Source organism: Peromyscus eremicus, chromosome 5, assembly GCF_949786415.1.
Source record: "Peromyscus eremicus chromosome 5, PerEre_H2_v1, whole genome shotgun sequence".
Classification (NCBI taxonomy): domain Eukaryota; kingdom Metazoa; phylum Chordata; class Mammalia; order Rodentia; family Cricetidae; genus Peromyscus; species Peromyscus eremicus.
The window spans coordinates 20,974,004-20,994,407 of NC_081420.1; the positions used below are offsets into that span (position 1 = coordinate 20,974,004).

General features: G+C 41.9%; 1 protein-coding gene across 1 annotated transcript in view; it reads right to left on the minus strand.

Annotated features, from left to right (window-relative positions):
* The window catches only part of LOC131910692 (phosphatase and actin regulator 1-like), a 140,554-nt gene extending 134,811 nt beyond the window's left edge, over positions 1 to 5,743 (minus strand). The window contains exon 1 of the mRNA XM_059262576.1: positions 5,641 to 5,743. Coding sequence (XP_059118559.1) covers positions 5,641 to 5,743 — 103 coding nt within the window. The remainder of the gene's footprint in view (positions 1 to 5,640) is intronic.
* Between the last annotated feature and the right edge of the window lie 14,661 nt (positions 5,744 to 20,404).

Consider the following 20,404-nt stretch of genomic DNA (forward strand, 5'->3'; position numbering starts at 1 on the left):
GGGGAGGGGAAGGGAGGGGAGCATGGAACAAAAGGTGGAGATGGGGGCGACTGACTGCCAAGGGGAAGGGTTGACAGGGGTTTCGGTGACTTATCCTCTATTCCTAAAACAGCTTGAAGAGAACCTGAGAAGCTCGCCGTGGCATTCATCAGTTGTCAAAACTGGCATTTGCCTTTGTTGAACAAGACAATGCAGACAAGAGAGAAGGTACTGTATGACAGGCACCAGTGACTTCAAATGCCAGGAGTTACGTAAAACGATAAAAGAGGGAAACTGTCATCGGGAGCCGTAAACGGGATTGTCTTGTGGCTTTAGTCAACTGACTTTTAACGTGATGAAGGTAATTTAAATGTTCAGGGATGCTGATGGCCTTCAAGTTAAAAATGAAGAAGCAGCAGCAGCTCTCGCATGATGGAAAGAACTTGAGTGAGGTAAGAGATTATGCTCCCCACTCCAGCCTCCCATTAGAAGCCGTGTGTTTGGGGCGTGGAATAGAATCACTCAGAACCTCAGCTTTCCCATTTGGGAAGTGTGATCTGGTCATCAGCATTACCTCCATTCACCTCCTTGGTTGATTTGATCAACCTGGCCAGCTGAAAAGGCACCGCTTTCCACCAAGGAACACTGCAATATTTAAAATAGCTTGGGCTTTGCAGTTGGGCATACTCCAATCAGATCCTAGCTTTGCTGATATCTAAATGGATCTCAATGATATCTAAATTTCAAGAATCTTCAATACATCAATCTTAAATTGTGCCTCTGTGTGTATGTGTGTTCACATACTTATGCATGTGATTGAGGATGTCAGATGTCAAACTTGGTTGCTGTTTCTTAGGCACCATTTACTTTGGCAGTTTTGGAGACTCAGTCTCTCACTAAGCCCTGGAACTCAGAAATTAGGTGAGGTTGTCTGTGCAGCAAGGCCCAGAGATCCTATCCCAATGACAGGAACCCTGTATCCTCATGTACACACGTGTCCTCAGGCTTCTACGGCAAGCACTTTTCTAGTTACCTCCCCAGGCCTCAATCTTAAACGTTCTCATCTGCAACATGCACATAACTGCAGTTCCCCTTTCCCAGTGTTTCGTTGAGGATGAACATATGCAAGGCATACATAAAATGCAGTCTCTGATTCGTGTTCATTTCTTGATGTCTATTTGCCACTTTTGATGGTTTGAACCCATTTAAAAGAGATGACCAAGGGGGCTAAGTGTGTGTCTCAGTGGTGGAGTGCTTGCCTGTGCTATCTATCTCCTTTGCTGATAGGAAATATTTATAATATAGGATAGTGCATATACTTAACTATATGTGTGTGTGGCTAAGAAAGGTATTCAGGCAAAAATAGCCACAGGAGAATGGATTTTGTATACATAGCTTAATGGTAAAGTACTTGCCCTGAGTTCAATCCCCAGCACTCACCTCTCCCTACAAGTAAAAATAAAAATATAGGATATGATAAGACCAAGATATACTATAAATTTATATAAAATAGTCAGCCCTCAGATCTCAGCTCTGATTGCCCCTTGGAAGCAATTAAAAAGATTCGCTCTGGGGCACTGCCCTTTAGAGATTATAATTCAATTGGACTGCAGTGGGTCTTCAGTTATTGAGGACCTTGTGAAATTTCCTGGGGTGTTTCTAATCTATACTAAATACAATGTTTTCTTTTTAAACTTTAGCACCAATTGTGTAGAAAACTCTCTGAAATGACCCATCATGGTGGAATAACCCAGAAGCCTGTTGGAAACTGGTGCTCTAGAGACTTGGCCATTCAAATTAAATTTCATTTGGTCTAGGGAGGGACTTGCCTGGTGTTCATTTCAACCAGAAAATCCCATGCTATGCGTTTTGTTACACTTTTAATGATGTCCCTTTCAGTTCGTCTGGGCCCTATAAAATCACGGAAGCTGGGGTTGGGAATATCATTGTCAGAACCTAATGATGGGTCAATCTGAATCACCACATGGTGATCCATCTGATCTTTGAAGTCATATGCACCTCTGGTTTCCAGAATCTTCCTTTTGCATTACTGTTGGCCTTCACAGAGTTCCCTCCATGTCTCCAGGATTTTCTGGGGGTGAAGAATTCCCAAACTAACCAGCAGAACATCATCTGCCTCCAGGGGACAACCAGGAGGCCTGTGGGCTTTGCTGCCCCCACCCTGTTCTCCACGACACATCATGCTTTTGATAGCAGAATTCCCAGTCAGCTAATCTTCTCCGTCTTGCACTCAACACCAAAGAGAAATGGATATTGGAGAAAACAGGCTATTTCATTAGCAGAAACAGACTTGACAATCTCGGGGACTTTGAAAAGTTGGAGACTTCTTTTTATACTCCCTTTAAGCAATCTTCCTAGACTCTTCTTGTGTTAACTAACTAGAACACCTTCCTCTATTTCAGAACAGGACATTTTCATTTTCAAAGAAAAATTAAACAAAAATTCCTATGAGTCAGTCACAAACATACTTCTAAAACTATTTCTTTAGATAGACATTTTTGTCTATAATTGATTTGGAAGGTGCTGTTTTCTAGAATTTTGTGAATAGCATATACAAAAAAAGTAAACCCCACAGAAAAGGAAGAAGGGGAACCCTCAGATTTTTTCTTTCCTCCTTAAAGGATTTCTATCTCTGAGAACACTTGTTCCATCTATAGAAATAGCCAACAAACACTACGGCCTATCCAATCGAGTTTCCAGTAACCCGAGCTCTAGATTGTGAACTCTGTGTGAAACTTCCAGTTAGACCATTTCAGAAGGGTATCACCTCCAGGCTTTCAGACCTTCCTCATACTGCTCTGTGCTGGGCTAGACTGGGGGAATAGAGAGCTGCCTGGAGTGAGATTAATCCTCTTTGTTCTACAGGCCTTTGAAGCAGCCATCACATACCCTCCTTCCCCTGGTCCTCAGAGTCTTGACATGGATTCAATATAGGTTTCAATTACGCATTGGACACATGAGTGTTTACTGTGGAAAGAGAGGGTTGCAGGCTGTGGTGTTCAGCCTTCACCCACTCACCATTTACCTGGAACCTTTCAGAAGGCCTAGGGGTTTGATGTCTTGGGAAGACCCAGCACCCATGCAGAGTGGACAGAAGCTGCTGTAGGTGAGCCGGCGGGGGGGGGGGGGGGGGGCAGCGGGGGGGGCGGGCATTGTTGTTAAAAGTTTCCAGTTACAGTGGAGGCAGAGCTCCTGAGAGCAGGAGACTCCATGGTGACAGTCTAAGGTGTTGGGGGACCTGAGACCATGTTTTCAGATAAAGTGAAACAGTGGGTGGGGGGATGCACCACAGCATACTTTTACCATTTTTGAAGTTTGTCCTATTGTAGGTTTTTCTGGGACAAGACACAAAATCTTAGTGATTGTATTTACTGAACATTCTGTGTGTGTGTGTGTGTGTGTGTGTGTGTGTGTGTGTTTGTGTGTGTGTGTGTGTGTGTTTGTGTGTGCGTGTATGTGTGTGTGTGCGCGCCCGAATGCATGTGTGTATGCTTGCTTTTCACTAGAAACAGGACATTGAATTACTGTAAGTTAAGATTTCTTATTTGCAAAGCCTTAGCTGTCTCATGGACTCTCAATCAGAGAAAGGAAGGCCTTTAACACAGAATATCTATTTTATTGATTCGCTGACGTACAGCGAGTGGTTTATGTAGCAGACGTTGTTTTAAGCTCTTTAAAACCTTGCCTCATTAATGAGCTTAACAACTTAGAAATCTGTCACTGTTATCATTTTGCAAAGGACTGTATTAATTGATTTTTAAATATGGGTCCCTAGGGAGGGATGCTGGTTCTGTCACCATTGCTGTCACTCCTGTTTAACTGCAAACTCCGAGACCTCAGACACACCTAGATTTCTGATTTGGGGATCCTGGCCTAGCTGATGTTTGGGGAGCCTACTCTCACTTCTGCAAATCTAGGATTCCTAGATTGGGATAGCGTCGTCCTCACCCACAGGCACACGTGACCCAAAGGAGAAGCCATAGCTTATGCTGCCACCTCCCATGTGTTACCCAGTTATTCCAACTCTGGAGTCTAAACCACCGTCACTGCTGGTGACAATTCTGACCACTCCACCCCCAGAGCTCCATCTGCTGTAGCTACCAGGCTGCCTTGTAATCTTCAAGCCTCCTACACACCCTGCCTGCTTCCCTTCCATAGAAGCCAAGAGTCCATCATCTTCAAGAAAAAGTGAACAGACAGCTTTACCCTCCACAGTCAACTACTACTTCCTTTCTTGCTCTGAAGCTCAGGTGGATGAGCCTGCCGTGGAACAAGACTCAGAATGTAATGCACTGGGGCAGATGTGGAAGTGTAGGAAGTCAGGTCCCATGATAGGGTGGAAGATCCTCTTTTCTCTCTCTTCTAGGTCCACATCTGCTTCTAGCCACCAACCTACTTGTAGATCCAGAACAAATTGGAGAAGTTAACTAGCCTCTCAGTCTTTTTCCTAGCAACACTCTCAGACCTCTTCAAGTGGCAGAGAGTAGAGGTGCTGTCGCCCTCCTCTTTGAGGATGGGAATTTGCCATGGTATCATTTTTGCTAAATCAAGCTACGCTGCTGAGCCTGCTGACCCAACAAATCCTGCAGGTAATATCCAGCCCCTCTTGACTTTCAGAGCACAGGCTCACACCCAGAAAATAGAAAGGGAGGCTTGCAAGCCCTCAAGGTTTCTGGAAGCCACAAGCAACGCACAAACAATTCTTAAGAGCACTTGGGAAAACCAGGGGGATTATTATCAGTGTCCAAGATGAGTTTCCTGTCATGCAACAGTGAAAGATGCCAGGATTATAGCACAGTGTATCTCCTTCTATCTCTGCTTTTGTGACTTCAAAGAACTCAGCTACTGTCCTGTTTAAATAGGACCACTGTCCTCCTTTTCAGTGTGTCCCCTGCATGCTCTGGGGCATAACCATCATTTGACTGAACATCTTTAAAATGTTATGAAAAACAAAAACTATGATCTTTTTTAAAAAATCTCCTACCCATCAAGAGGACAAAACACTTGGGATTCTTTTGTTGCTTTAACGATGATAAACATTCTAAATGGAACCTGGGGTAGAAGAACAAGCACGTGAGAGCCCAATCAACTACCTTGAACTAGGTAATGAAAACATACAGACTGTCACACTTCACAAAAGGTGTCGGGGGCGGGGGGGACGGGACCCTTGAACGTGCACTGAGGGTTCTCCAGGCAGCAACCAAGATCACAAGAATAGATCAGGTAGTTACACAAGTGCCACACTTATCTCAGAAACCCATAATCCAGCCGGATGGCACTCAGCTAGGTCAGGGTGCCCGAGGATCTCCTCCAGTGCAATAGCTGCCTGCCTAAAATTTTGCATGGGGAAATACATCCCTCAATCCTCTGAGGCTTAACCTCCGGACTCAAGGAGGTGGGACTCATCTTCTAACCTAGCCCTCAGAGGTATGCGCCCAACACTTGTCAACACCCCCAAGATGAGTGGATTTATTTAATCCGTTCTGAAATTCCAGCAGCCATTTAGTAAATGTTATCAATTTGGAAATATTATTTGATGAACTTTTAAGATGGGGCTTAAGCTGTTGCAGCTAATGCTGAACCGTTTACAGCAAAGCAGCCTGAGGGTGGGTGGGGGCTCCCCTCCTTTCCATTTGTTACCTTGAGCTCCTTGGCTGTAGAAGAATCTCTGTGCTGACTCCACATCCAAGAGTCTATGAGCAGACTCAACGTCCAGAAAATAATCCATTTTGGGATAATCCATATTATCGATGTTCAAAACAGGATTTTGAGAGAAGCTAATCACGTAGATATCTATAAAGAAGAGAAAAAAACCCTACAGTATTCAGGCTGTCAAGTATGTCTATTCTTAATTTAAAAAAAAAATTAAGAGTACTCTATTATCATATGCCAACATTTGACTGACATTTTTAATTTCAAAGCCCCCATTGCCAGAGCCTTTGTATTGTATGAGAAGATGCAACCTTTAGTTAACACTGATTAAAAATAATATATTCTACTTTGAAAAAAAAAAAAAAACAATGATCCAGGTTAAAAAGAAGTAATATACTGTTTTCTCTCTGCTGGTGGATATTAGCTGACAAAAGGTATACTTTTAAATTCATCTACTTTAAGTTTTTAAAAGTCTGCCTGATAAATGACATTAGAGGTGCCATCCATCCTGCAGGTTGCTCTTCCATTGACCCAGGGCTTCTGATGTCCCTTCTAGTAAGAGAATTTCCTGGGAATCTGAGCCTCCTCTCCTAGAGACCTTGCAGTACAGGCTGGCTTGTTTGCTCCACAAATACCTGGAATTCCTTACTCTCCAGCCATTCCCATCAGCAGTCTATACAGCGCTACCAGCTCATCTGCCTATGCCCAGTATAGGCTGCTTTGGTACAGAACTGTGGTTCGAGCAGCAGTGAAAAACACCACAGCCTTGCAATGTTTCCCATAGCATGCACTAGCCCGGGATGAAAAAACAGCCAGTCCCTTCTCATGGAGCCCGTGGAGTTTCCCCCAATATTGGCACAAATGGACTACCTCTATTTCTGCACTATTATATTTTTAAGGAGGAGCAAGACAAATTCCTTAAAATCAGGAGGCTAAAGCAATCACTTGTTTTCTAAGACTACACACTCTCATCTAAGAAGCCAAGCCTGGTAAGAGGAAACTTTTTAAAAAATAGCCAAAGGTACCAAAACAGCAAATTATACTTACTGCAAAAAAACCCCGTAAAACCAAGAGCTGTCGATAGTCCAAATGAGCAGTTTTAACCAGCTGCCTTTGATCTTACTAAATATTCCCAGCGAAAGTAAACAGTTTTGATTATCTGATTAGATCAGTGATGAATAATGTATTCTGTCCACTGGACTCGCTCTATCAGATAAAATGGCCAGAACATGTTACCTTAGCAACAGAAGGTGACGCCAGCTTCAGCCCCTCCACTCCCTCCTCTGCGAAGAAAGGAAATTACCACTTTCCCATGTAAAACTTAGGCAGGGAACCATCAAAACCTACATGGAGATTTTACACCATCCAGGGCCATTCACAGCCTGCTCGCCCATCTCTTAAGCAGAGAAATCTTACACTTATTTAAAAATCAGAATTATGGTTTAATAATCTATTTTCACAATCTCAAATTCCAGTCTGCTTTGCAGTGAGAACAGAATAACATGGTAAATGATTAAACAGTGGAGAGGACTAAGTTGTCTAGACCCTGTTGGGGCACCTGTTCTTACCTTATTGCTGAGTGGGGTTGAATGATGAAGAAAGGCCGTTTAATTGGCAGCTTGCTCGACATTTCCATTATAATTAATACACAGAAACAGTCACCAGCATCTAGGCTGAAAATAACTCTTTCCTTCTGTGAAGCGGTCCCTAGAAACAGCTTAAAAGGCTGTCTGAAATTCCCCAGATTTTGAAAGACGCATTATAACACAGATTTTTATGGGAGACAAGCCCCTAGCCCACCAAGGCAAGGTAGCCACAGAGACACATGCAGGGAAGATTGTCAAAGTTAGAAGACAGTCACTTACCAGCTCTTGTCCTCCTTCAACAGGATGCCGCTGGAGAGCAGAAAGCAAGCTGAGCAGGGCTGCTGAGCCTGCGAGCCCAAATGAACAGCTTCTAATTTTCCCTTCAATCTCCAGTCAAGAGCACAGAGTGGAGGGAAAAATGATGGATCTGCCGGTTTTATATTGTGATGGAATGCTACCCCCCAAGATGGGATCTGAGTGGGGCAGCTCTTTAGAACACATTAGCCTGCTAATTTAAGAAAATTGAAAGGTTTTGTTTTACCGTCTTTTATGTGTTCTTTTCTGCTACCCCCTCAATTTAATTTGCATTTAAAATGATTCTCCTGTCTTCTAGGCTCTCCAAGGTGTGGCGTACTTTCTAATCCTGAAGGCTGCTCCAGTAGGGTTTGGTGCACCGCCACTTTCCTTTTGAGCTGCCAAACGAGGTGGGCAATTAAAACTGTGAGCTATTTTCTGGAGAGAATTACAGAAGGCCAGTTGGGTTTCACACTTCCTCTTTCTGTTCTCTGCATGGTCAGACCTTCAAAATGCCTAAATGCACTTCTCTTTTCTGAATGCAACAGGATTATCTCAACCACGAAAAGCAGCTTTGGTTGGGTCCCTTGCGTTAGCCTGGTTTGACATCCTCTTTACCACATTCCCAGGGAAGACTTGTAGGCATAAGACTTTAGAGATGTGCTCACAAAAGCTACGATGATAACCAAGTCACACCTAGTGTGTGTTTTCTGCAACCTTCTCCCACCTAGTATGGACTAAGCAGAAGTGACAGTTAGTACAGTGTAGTGTGCAGCATCATGATGGGTGGTTAAGACAGGAGAAGAAATGTTTACAGAGACGTGGGAGAGAGATCACCAGACTCCCCTTCCTGTGTACACAGCTCAGCCAAGGCACAAGTGCTGGTGAGTGTCTGTTAACTTTGAGGATCATCCATTCATGTGTCTTTCATGCTACCTTGCCTTTGGTGGGTTAGGGGGTGGTCCCCCAGGAGAGAAACCAGGAAATGCTTTTCCGATTGTTGTGTGGATCAATAATGGGGTGGGCTCTCCCACCATTTCTGAGCAAACCGTGTACTGAGTTAGTGCTGCAGAGAGATCAGCCTGAAGGAAGAACAAAGTGGAATGACCAATCAAATGGACTTGTGGGGAGTCAGCTTGGTCTCTGAATGCGCTAGGCTTTGCTCAGACCCCAGGCCGTAGGTCTTTAAGGTGGAATTTCTATTCAGCCCTCAATAGAGACAGGTGAACATTTGACATTTGCAGGAAGACAAAGCTGTCTTCTGGTGCCTTTCACTTACAGTAGGGTGTGGGCGACAAGTTCTAACCCTCTATTGTGTTTCTACTGAAATTATAATGACTCATAGGTGAGAGACACAAGGGGAGAGAGAGCAGAGAGAGAAAGGAGAGAAGCAGAGGGAAAGGAGAGAAAGAGATTAATCTGAAAAACACCAGACACTGTGCTAAGTGTAAATGAGCCTGTGATGGAGGAAGGTGATGCTAAATGGAACATTTGAAAAATAGATCGGGTTCCTGAGACTTAGAGTAGGTTTGGGATTCAGTGTTTTTGGAGAGCTGACCAAGCAAAGGAAACTTGAAGTGCTTTACAATGTGTTGGGGCTGGGGAGATGACTCAGTGTGAACTTGCTGTTCATGCATTAGGACCTGAGTTCGAATCCTCAGAATCTACATAAAAGCCAGATGTGGCAATGCATGTCTGTAATTCCAGTATTCTTAAAGTGAGGTGTAAAGTAGAGACATGAGGATCCCTGGGAACTTGGCTAGCTTGGCCTACAGCAGCTTCAAACATAAGAGATTGTGGTGACGGACACCTGGAATTGTCTCCTAACCTCCACATACATGCTGTGGCATATTTGCATGCATGCATGTTCTGTCTCGGTCTGTCTGTCTATCTGTCTCTCTCTCTCCCAAATGATGGACGTGATATGAAAGGGCTATGATTGTAAAAGATGGGTAGTATTTTAACTTTTAAAAAGCAATAATTTGGAAAGGAAATGATTATTTGCTCACAAAAAGGGACTTTATAAATAATCATTATATTTTCAAAATATAATCTAACTAGTTTCTGAAACTGATTTTCTTCTTCTCCTCTCCCTTTCCTTCTTCTTCTTTTTCCTCCTCTTCCTCCTCTTCCTCCTCCTCCTCCTCCTCCTCCTACTCCTCCTCCTCCTCCTCTTTCTTTTGTGAGACAGGGTTTCTATGTAGCCCTGGATTTCCTGGAACTTGCTTTGTTGACCAGGGTGACCTGGAACTCAAAGTTCTGCCTGCCTCTGCCTTCCTAATGCTAGGATTAAAGGTGTGTGCCACCATGCTTGGCTCTGAAATAGATTTTCAAAAACTAGTTTCATTCTCTGGATGAACACAGACATAGAATACATACATAACATGCATGTGATAAAATCACCATTATTATTGATGGTACCCAAAGAATCAAAATAGGTGTTGGTAGAAGATTGGGTCACCTCCTCCAGCTGGGTCAAAAAAAAAGTTATATTTAAATTTCAGTCAGTTAAGAGTATAGCAATTTCTGCAGTGCTGGAGATCAAACCAAGGATTGGGTTACGTTAGACAAGCACTCTACCACTGAGTTGTGTCCCTAGATCTTGATTTGTTGAGTTGTATAGTTCAGGCTAACCTGAAACCCTGTGTAGTCTAAGTTGACCTTGAGTTCCATATAGCCTAGGCTGGCCTTGAACTTCTCCTGTCTTATTCTCCAGGGGTTTGGGATAATGGGCATCACTACCACGTCCAGCTAGAAAATGATTTGTAAACATTGGAAAATAGTAATTCTCTAAAAGCAATGTCAACATCAAGACCTGTTCAATTCAGCTGTGTTTTTATAACTACTGCCTGTTTGAAAGCATCACTAATGCCATTGTATGTCACACCATTCTTCTGACACACAATAAAATCAGAGTAGGTGGTGATGTTCTGGGCTAACATTCATGAGGCACTGAACTGTTTAACTGAAAAACATCCCCCGAGTTTAAGCTAAGTCAGGCAATGCTGATATATCTATGTGACCTATAAGTAAGACTAATTTTAAAAATTCCACAGAAATCAAACCATATGAAAATATAGGAATGTGGGGCTAAAACCATCTGGATTTGGTTGTGCTTATCTTTCTGTTTCCAGTTTGGTGGTAAGAAGATAGATCTGCAGTGCACATAAAAGGTGAATAACTATAGACTTGATTTGAAACAGATAAATGCATATGGAATCCAGGTATAAGGGGAAATGTCAGCTGTACTAATTTACCTTTGGCATTTACTGACTCAGTCTATTGGTGCTGTAAGAGCCAATTATTAAGAAAGAGAAGACCACAGCAAGTAAGTAACCTGCTCTTCTTATACCATCTGATTGCTCTTCTCTGGGTTCAGGTAAGGTTTAATCTCGCTGAGGTTCTTCTCATTTATAATTGTACAATGGCCTTACTTATTCAGTTGTCTCACTACATTGTAGAACTCTCTAGAACACCCTGTTTAGACTTCATGAAATTCTGCCTTTGGCCTGCATAAAATCTTGGGGACATTTCTCTTTGGTTAACAAACCATCTAAACTTGGGAATATTAGAATCTCTCTTAAAGTAAAATAACATCTTGAAAGTCTTGTCAGAGTACTTAGGTTGAAGCCTCAGGTAAAATGCTAGTTTTCTACACAAGTTCAGTCAGCACTCCCTTGAGATATGTGGGAGATTGGTTCCAGGACCCTCATAAATACTAGGATCTTCAAGTGCTCAATTCCTTTACATCATGTGGTGGACTATTTTTACACAACCTACGAACATCCCCTTGTATACTTAAAATAATCCCTAGGTAACCCATAACACCTAATAAAATGTACATGCTATGTAATTATTGCCTAGAGAATAATGGCACAAAGAACATTTGTGCATATTTGGTACAGCTGCAATTTTTCACTGAATGTTTTGATTCATAGCTTATTGAATTCATAGATGGGCCCATAGATACATAGGCTGACTATACAGAAAGCTTTATCCGTTTTTATTGAGTTGACCCTCAAATAGGTACAGTTCAAGAGCAATAGTTTGGAGATGGGGAAATGACTCATCAGGGAAAAGTACTCAAGAGAAGTAGATCCTCAGTACCCATATAAATTCTGGGGAGGGATGATAGCCCATCTGTAATCTCAGCTTTTGTGAAGCAGAGACAGGATCCCTGCAGCAATCTGGCCAACTAGACTAGCTTATTGGTGAGCTCTGGGTTCAAGTTAGAGATCCTATATCAATATGTCAGATGGAGAATGATTCAGGAAGATACCAGATGTCAACCTCTGGCCTTCGCACAGGTGCATTCACAAGTACAAGTATGTACCCACACATATGTGAATATGTGTGCACATGAGCAAAGGGGGAAAAAAACAGTGGTTTGTCTCTGTTTGACAAATCATTCTCTTCAGTCTTAACCTTTGACTCATGAGAACTCTTTCTCTTATTTGCTCATTAAGCCATGCACATACTGGAGAACCAAGAAGACTCTGTGGGTTCAAAAGAAAGAAAAGAACACATGGAGTTGGGAGGGAAGAGTGGTATTGGAGATAGAGGAAGAACTGGGGGGGGAGGGGAGATAGTGGGGGAGGCCGTGATCAAACATTATGTATGAAATTCTCAATCAATAAAAAAGAACAGCCTGTCATCAAATAGCATGGTTCTGCAAACATTTTATCGGAGACTTTATTCATATGAAAATTTCCCTGGAAGAAGAAATACTTTTAGCCACCATCAGTTATTTTTACATAAGAGCAAATTAATTTCTACTGCTGTTTTTGGAGGAAGGTTTGATAATAGTTAGAAGCTAAAATAAAAAGGCAGAGAATTAAGACAGACAGAGAAAAAGAACTTTTATATTGAGGAGGAGGAGCTGAATTTTATTGCACATAGGCCCATGAACATATTTGGGGGACTTTCCTTTTATATAATGTATTAGCATTTGTCTGTCAGAAGAGAGCATTGAGTCTGTAAATGTCACAACTAAGATCATGGCTTGAAGATATCTGGATGGCCCAAAGGCAGATACTTTTTTTTTTTCTCCAGATTTTATTACTTAAAATGTGGTGGATGTGGGTGTGAGTGTGGGTGTGAGTGTGAGTATGTGGGTGCATGTTTGCAAGTGCACATGAGTGGAGGCCAAAAGCGGATGTCAGATTATCTGGAGCTGGGGTGATTGTGAGCTTCCCAGTATGAGTACTGGAAACCAAACTCTGGTCCCTGCAAGAGCAGTATCCACTGTTAATCACTGAGCCATCTCTAGCTATGGAGGCAGATTCTTAAATCTTCTTCAGGGACATTTATATTGAAAAGTCTTCCTTGGCCAGTCCTCTCTTGGGGTTGCACTGTGAAGTACCCAGAGAAATTGGCTTGGAAGTTATGGAGGAGGCCGGGGCTCAGCAGAGCAAGTGCTTTTGGCTCTTCTTGCTGCTGCTTCTAAAAATAACCTTTTCCCTCTGTGACTACCTTGGAGAAAACTCAGTTCAACACATAAATAACATGAGTTCAGATACCACCATTCCCTCTGCCAAATAGTCTGCTATATTCATCTTGCTTGTGATATGCAAATCTCTGCTTTGTAGAAAAAATAGCCAAAAATCATATCTAGTTCAGTGTCTCTAGATACTGGTCTACAAGTAGGGAAATGGGGAAATATTCAGTTGAGAAAATGAGAAATTGTCAAGCTGCTCTACTGACCACATCTCCCTACTCTCTACTTCTGCAGTCGTGAAAATGAATGTCTAGTGGCAGATGTGTCATCAGTGATAGTCTTTGAAATGTGAGTTTTAGGATACATACAGCAGTTGACTTCCACTAGAATGAAATCACAGTGCCCTGGATTTTCTGTGTATTTAAAGTTTACTTTCAATTCTCTAGGAGGGACTAAAAATTAATTACAAGTTAAATTGCATTTTGCTGTTCTTAAAACTAAGATAGAAACTTAAAAAACATCAAAAGACATGTTGAAGGAAAAAAGAATAATGATCTCTCAGAGACACAACTCTGATGGACCCCACAAGTTTCATAGGCTCTGAGCTTTCAATACACATTAGGAAAATCATGCTGAACCCAGCAGTGAGAGTCTACAGGGAGGCAGGGAGGATGAGGAGTATCAAAGTAGTACTTCAAAGGAACTTTGGTGATTATTTCCCCTATTTTGGGATTTAAACAAACTGTCAAATTCTACAACAGGGTTTCTATGTCTAACTATTAATATGTAAGACTTTCCCTGTGTGAATATGCAAGGCTACAGATTCTCATCACTGCATAACAAATACTATTATTCATGAAAGAGTCCTGTATTTTGTTGTTCAGAGTTGAATACTCTTAGTATTCTGTCACCCAAAGGTATTGAAAACATCAGGTTCCCAATTCATCATTCCAGATCTAGCTGTTCTGTTATGCTCATACAGTGGTTAATACCACGGGGAGGTGGGGCTTACTTCTGAAACAAACGAAATTTTATTGGTATTCATTGAATTTTCATCTTTCATAAATATTAGTAGTAAAGGAAAAAAGAAGTCTTTCATAAACTCGAAACTTTCGTGGCTGCATAGAAAACCCCAAAGACGTGTTTTATTCAATCATTCAGGAGACAACACAATGAGGTAGTGAAAAACATTGGCATGGAAATCTGGTGCTAATACTCGTAACCAGCAGAGCAAGGAAACTTTAGGCGGGAGGGGTCATAGCTTCAATCCATGAGTCATTGGATCAAAAATCAAGGTCACCTGTGAGAACATATGTAGATAACATAGAGGCTGACACATAAACGATGCTGAGGTTCAATATTGTTTGGAAATACTTTTTGGCCAATAAATAGCTACAAAGATTTACAGAAGGAGGGACTCATCTCATCCACCCAAACTCCAACACATTTACCATATAAGATGAAACATTAACCCCATCATTTGAATCACAAATCAGGTCTAATGGAATCCATTTTACCATATACTACTTCTATCTCTAACGTGTGCTAAGGTCAGTTGTACATATACTCATATTGAACAAATTATACATGCTAAGCATCTAACGTGTGTCTAGGTTGTGGTATAACTCTGAGGAGCCTTAGTCATTATAATTAATTTCCCTCACAGAAAATACATTTTTCTCTAGATGGTTATGCAAAATTAGGGAGCACTAGGGCCATTCAAAGATATTTTCGCCAAAAGTATTCGGTATTCTTCTTACTACCCAGGTTTCCTGAGAGAAATTTGCAATAGCAGGTAATGAGCTATAGCAGAATCTCACAAACTTCATCTTATCCCTTGACAAAGTTAAATGGCATAATATATGGAGATATTTGATGCATGGTGGTGCTTTATGGAAAATGGCTCAACAAGTGAAAATTCCATTTATTTTGCAGATAAACATACTACCACACAATCACTACTTGTTTATTTATCACGATTTAATTGGAAGATGATTTTCACTTGTAATATGCCTCACACTATACTAGGTGCTGGGAATATAATAATGTAGATCAATTATTTTTCTCAGGAGATTAAAAGTTAGCCAAAGTCAGGTTTTCTTAATTTTCCTCTTCTTAAGACGTACATTGAAAATGGTTGTATTTATAAATGAGCAGATATATCTAGGTCTCAGCTACTGAAGGCAGAGGTGGTGTATTTGTTAGCCTTCTGTCCCTGTGACAAATCACCAGGCATAAACAGGTGAAGAGAGAAAATGTATATCTCAGCTCACACTTTCAGAGGTTTCAACTTGGTATCAGTTGGCTCCATATTTTGGGGCTTGTGGTGGCAGGGGCATATGGGGAAGGAGAAAAGGTGGAAGGAATAAGTGAAAGGGAGAGAGAGAATGAGGAAGAGGGGAAAGAGGAGAGGAGAAAGAGAGGATGGGAAGAAAGGGAGAAGAAGGGAGAGGAAGAGGAAGGGAGAGGAAGAGGAAGAGAAAGGAGAGGGAGGAGGAGGAGGAGGAGGAGGAGGAGGAGGAGGAGGAGGAGGAGGAAGCACCCAGGGAGAAGATATGCTATTCAAAGACATGGCCCTGATGACTTATTTCCCTCAACCAGGTCCCACCCACTTTCCATCACTGTTCATTAATGGAATCAAATTATCAATTCTAACTGGCTTAGGTCCAGGCTGAATCAGTCACCTCTCAGAGACAGGATCCATTCGCTGGGGACCATGCCTTTTATAAATGATGCTTTCTGTGGACACTTCATATACAAGTCATAACAGGGGATGTCAGTTCAGATGTCATTTGGAAGGCTTTGTGCGCAGTTTCTGATCCTCAGTGTGTTTAATTTCTCCAATCCTTTTCAACTTAGGTGTAAAATATGTCTACTTGGTAATGGGTGAAGGGAAGGAGAGACACTGTGAAACATGGTGTTGTGTTTAATGTTGAACCTAAAGGCTGGCACTCTTGTATCAGAAATTTACATTTGTATCAGAAAGTATTAGAAAGCTGTTGGATAGGAAAAACAGACATGCACCATGCCACCATATTTTAAACAAGTAATCTTGAAAATGATGTTGAAGGTTGTTCGTTACAAACCAATTGTTTGATTTTCAAATGTGCTTCCACATCACCATAATGACAATTGCCTTGCATGCCCAGCTGTCCCTTCCATACTTTTTTGTGGATCTCACAGACTCTTCTTGGAAGGACAAATAACGGAATTGCATTGTACTTCACTTGCTTGGGAAGTGTGTGGTGCAAAGTAATTGAGAGAAGTCCCTGTTCTTTAGCTGTTAGGGCCTTGGGAGTGACATTTTTGAGGTTGGTACAACCTCCTTTGTCAGGGAAAATATTTGAACTGCATTTTTTAAAGAGCCCTTGATTTCAAAAGCTGGTAGTGGTAAACAGCAAGAATCCAGCATAGCAATTTAAACATAGCTTCAGAGGAACTGTGATTTCAAATCAAAAGTCTTCTCATTCCTATGGCAACCAACAGAAGCATTCAACTAATGCTACATGCTGTGTACATTAACAGCGCTGTCCCTCCCCCGCCTCCTGCTGCCTCCCTCCCTCTGGATTCAACCTGAACCTCACTAAGCTGTGTCTCTGTTTTCCAAAGGATACCAGGTTGCTTTCCAACGTGCAAGCCATCAAACTGATGGATGCAGGAGGGAAGAGTCCTCTCAGGGGACACCTTCACAAACCCAGAGGGAAAATGTACCTCCAAAATAGAGCCACCCTCTGCTTCTCTGATTTGACATGTTTGAGAGCTCCTTGTTTTAAAGCCAGACAGAAATCTGTGAAGAGATTCCCCTGAGTTACAATCCGTTCTGGGAGCAGCCACCATGAAGACAACATATGTGGGGTGACTCAGCCAAGAAGCACCCACTGGGGCTGCAGCAGAGACACAGGAACGCTTCTCACACACTCCTGGGAAGCTGCTGTGGGGAGTCGTGGCAGGAGAGGTATTCTCTCAAGCTGACAGGCTCATGGGCTGGGGCTGGGGCTGTCACCAGCACTACTCACTCTTCAGAGAGGATGTGGTGGCTTTGGCATCTCTTGCAGCATTCCATCCTTTTTTATTCTAAAGAGTGAGAAAGCGAAGCCTGAGATCCAGAGGTAGGAAGGTGAGGGATAGACAGAGTTCAAATCCTCGCCAAGTGTCATCTAAAGTCTCAAGAAAGAAAACCATTTAGAGGGTTAATGATAGCTTGAGTTTCTTTGTAGAAAATGTATCCTCAGACTCTTAGATAGTGAGAAAATATGGACTAGTCACTTGTCTCTGTTCCTTTGAAAAGGTGTAAAACAGTGATTTTCAACCTGTGGGTCATGACCCCTTTGGGGGCCAAATGACCCTTTCACAGGGGTCGCCTAAGACCATGGGAAAGCAGATATTTACATTATGATTCATAACAGTAGCAAAATTACAGCTGTGAAGTATCAATGAAAATAATTTTATGGTTGGAGGTCACCACAAAATGAGGAACTTTATTAAAGGGTCACAGCATTAAGAAGGTTGAGAACCACTGCAGTAGAAAATTCCAGATCAGAAAGAAGCATGAGACCCCATGCTTTTTCTGTGGAGTGTGGCTGTTGGCTCTCTGTTCATGGGCTTTTTAGTCAGGATGTATGTTCAAGAGAGACAAGGCTTAAGAGTGTCCTTGATAACAGGACTCATGGTAAGTGTAAGCATTGAGCCATCCTTGTTCTCAGCCTCAGTCACGGCACTTTTCAGCTCTGGGCTTTTCTTTCTCTTACTTATGAGTGGCAAAGTTAAAAAACTCTAGTCTTTGTTTCTAAGATAGCAGCCATCCCACGTATTAGTTTGTTTTCCATTACTGTTAGTATAACAAAATAACAAAGGCTGGATAACTTGTAAAGAAGTTTATTTAAGTCAAGGTTCAAAAGGCTAAAAGTCTGAACAACAGGGCACTAGCGCTAATGAGGGCATCTCTAGTTGCATTAGATAGTGGATGGCGTCATGGTGGGCGTGCATGCAACAGGAAGTCAGAGCACGGGGGAGGCAGCAGGCTTGTTCTCTTCAATAACCTCAAAAAGACTAACCAGGGTCCTCCAAGAATATATCTATTATTTCTGGAGATGTTGACACCAATATCTTTCCACTAAGCCATTTCATAATATCTCACCACCTTCCTAACATTATCCAAATCCCAATACATGAATTTTCATGAATGGGACATAATTAGGACTTTCTAACTTCTTATAAAAAGTGAAAATATTTAGGCATGGACCATACTGTCACAGCCTCATGAGCTAAATGTGCCTATGAGTAAAAAGGATCATCTGACGTCTTGGGAACTCTTGTCCCACTCCAGACTGAGTAGCTCAGAATATACACAGCATTCAGATTTTCATTTACAGGCATAGAAAACTATGAAGACCAAGGGCATGGAATATTTATGGGGATGCGTTCCCTCTCTTGAGTAACAGACAACAAGGTCCACTGCTTCAAGCACCATGACTTACCTCAGTCCACCTTCTGTGAGGCCATTACTGTTATTCCCATGGGATAGAAAATAAAACGTAAATGCAGAAAAAGTAACTTTGTAAGTGGTTAAGTAGTCAGAGTATGGTAGATTTAAGGAGGACCTCCTATATGACTAGTCAATCAGAAGAGAGAAGAACCAGGTCAGCTTCAGACTGTCCACCTTAAACTTCTGTACATAATTGGCCATTTATCTGGCCCTGTTCTTCCCCTCCTCCAACTTTACACATTTAAAAAAAAATAATAAAAATCAAGGATTATAAGATTTCTTTATTTCACTCCATTCTCTACTTTATAGGGTATGTCAGATATGCTGTTAAGAGAAAGAGTGACTTATAAATGACAGAGTAGAGATTCCCAGGTGTTTGGGAATCAAGTTCAGTATTATCTCACCTCCTCCAAATTGTGTCTGAGTTAGGATCTTCCCCATGATGCTCTGTACATCCACAGTGACTTCAAAGACCAGAAAAGTGGGTGGGTAGGGGGCTTCCTGGAGATTCTTTTTGGTTTTAATTTTTTAACTGTATCAAGATATACATGATGTAAACCTTGCCATCATAATCATTTTAAGTGTACAGCTCAATGTTGTGGGACAAACTTTTCCTGAGAAGACACAACACACACACACACACACACACACACACACACACACACACACACACACACACACCTACTCAACCCAGATAGGGATCCCATGACAGTCCAATGCATGACTATCAAAGTTCAACTTGGCCAATGAGTTTAATTGGAGTTACTTAGAGGAACAGAAATAACTCAAAGACAGCTGTCACCAGAGTCCACCCTAGCGTGGATAACAGTTCACAAAGCTGGGAATCTGGAGCACACTGAACAACCTGCAGGCAGCTCAACAGGTTTCCATGGTGGCTCGGTTGGTTGGAGCCTCTTCTAGGCGGTTCAGTAGGTCTCTGCTCCTTCAAGGTGCCCAGTGTGGTCTCAGAGTCTTCTTTGCATCTTGGCTCATGACTCTCAGGCTTTCTCCTGGGGAAGGAGGTGCTTGTAAAAATCTGGTCAGTTTCAGAGACTTCCTGAAGCGGTTTGAGTTGTTTACCTTCTGTGGTAAAGAGCTTGCCTGCAGGATAGAATGTTTCAGTCTGAAAGGAAACTGCTACACAGCCTCAGTGCCACAGAACACTTTGTGTTGTTGAGCAACCATCACTGCAATTGTCTCTTTAGAACTTTTCATCTTACAAAATTGGAATTCTCCCCCTCCTGTCTCCAGTCCCTGGCAGCCTCTATTCTTCTGGCATCTGGCTGAGGCTGACTTTGGTCTAAGTACTTCATATAAGTGAAGCCATATAATATTTGCTCTATTGGAATTGGTTTGTTTTACTTAGTGTGATGTTTCTTTACTTTTTGTCAGTTTTGGAGATGGGAGCCAGGGCATCATTGATGCCAGGGTACTACTCACTCTACCATGGCAGCACTCCTAGCCCCGTGGTGTGATATTTTGAAGGATCATTATGTTATAGCATGTGTCAGAGTTTCCTTCAGTTTTAAGGCCAAATAGTATTCCAGTGTTTTTCCATCCATCCATTCATCCATCCATCCATCCATCCATCCACTCACTCATCGAGGACATGAGTTGCTTTTACCTTTTGACCATCATCAACAGTGTTGCTGAGAACATAGACATAAATGTATACCCAATTTTGTGTCCCAAAGAGATACTACTTTTCCTTCTGAAATTTGTTTTGAGACTATACCCAAGTAGAACTGCTGAATAACAGTAACTACATTTTGTTTTGTTTTTTGGTTTTTTGTTGTTTTTTGGATAAAATTTTCTTTTATTTATATGTTTCAAATTAGTTTAAAAAGCAATGGCTTTCATTATGGCATTTTCCTCCACATTTGTTTTTATTGGCCATTCTCTTCTACTCCTCTCCACCATCTCCCTGCTTACCCTCCATTTGTTTCCTTC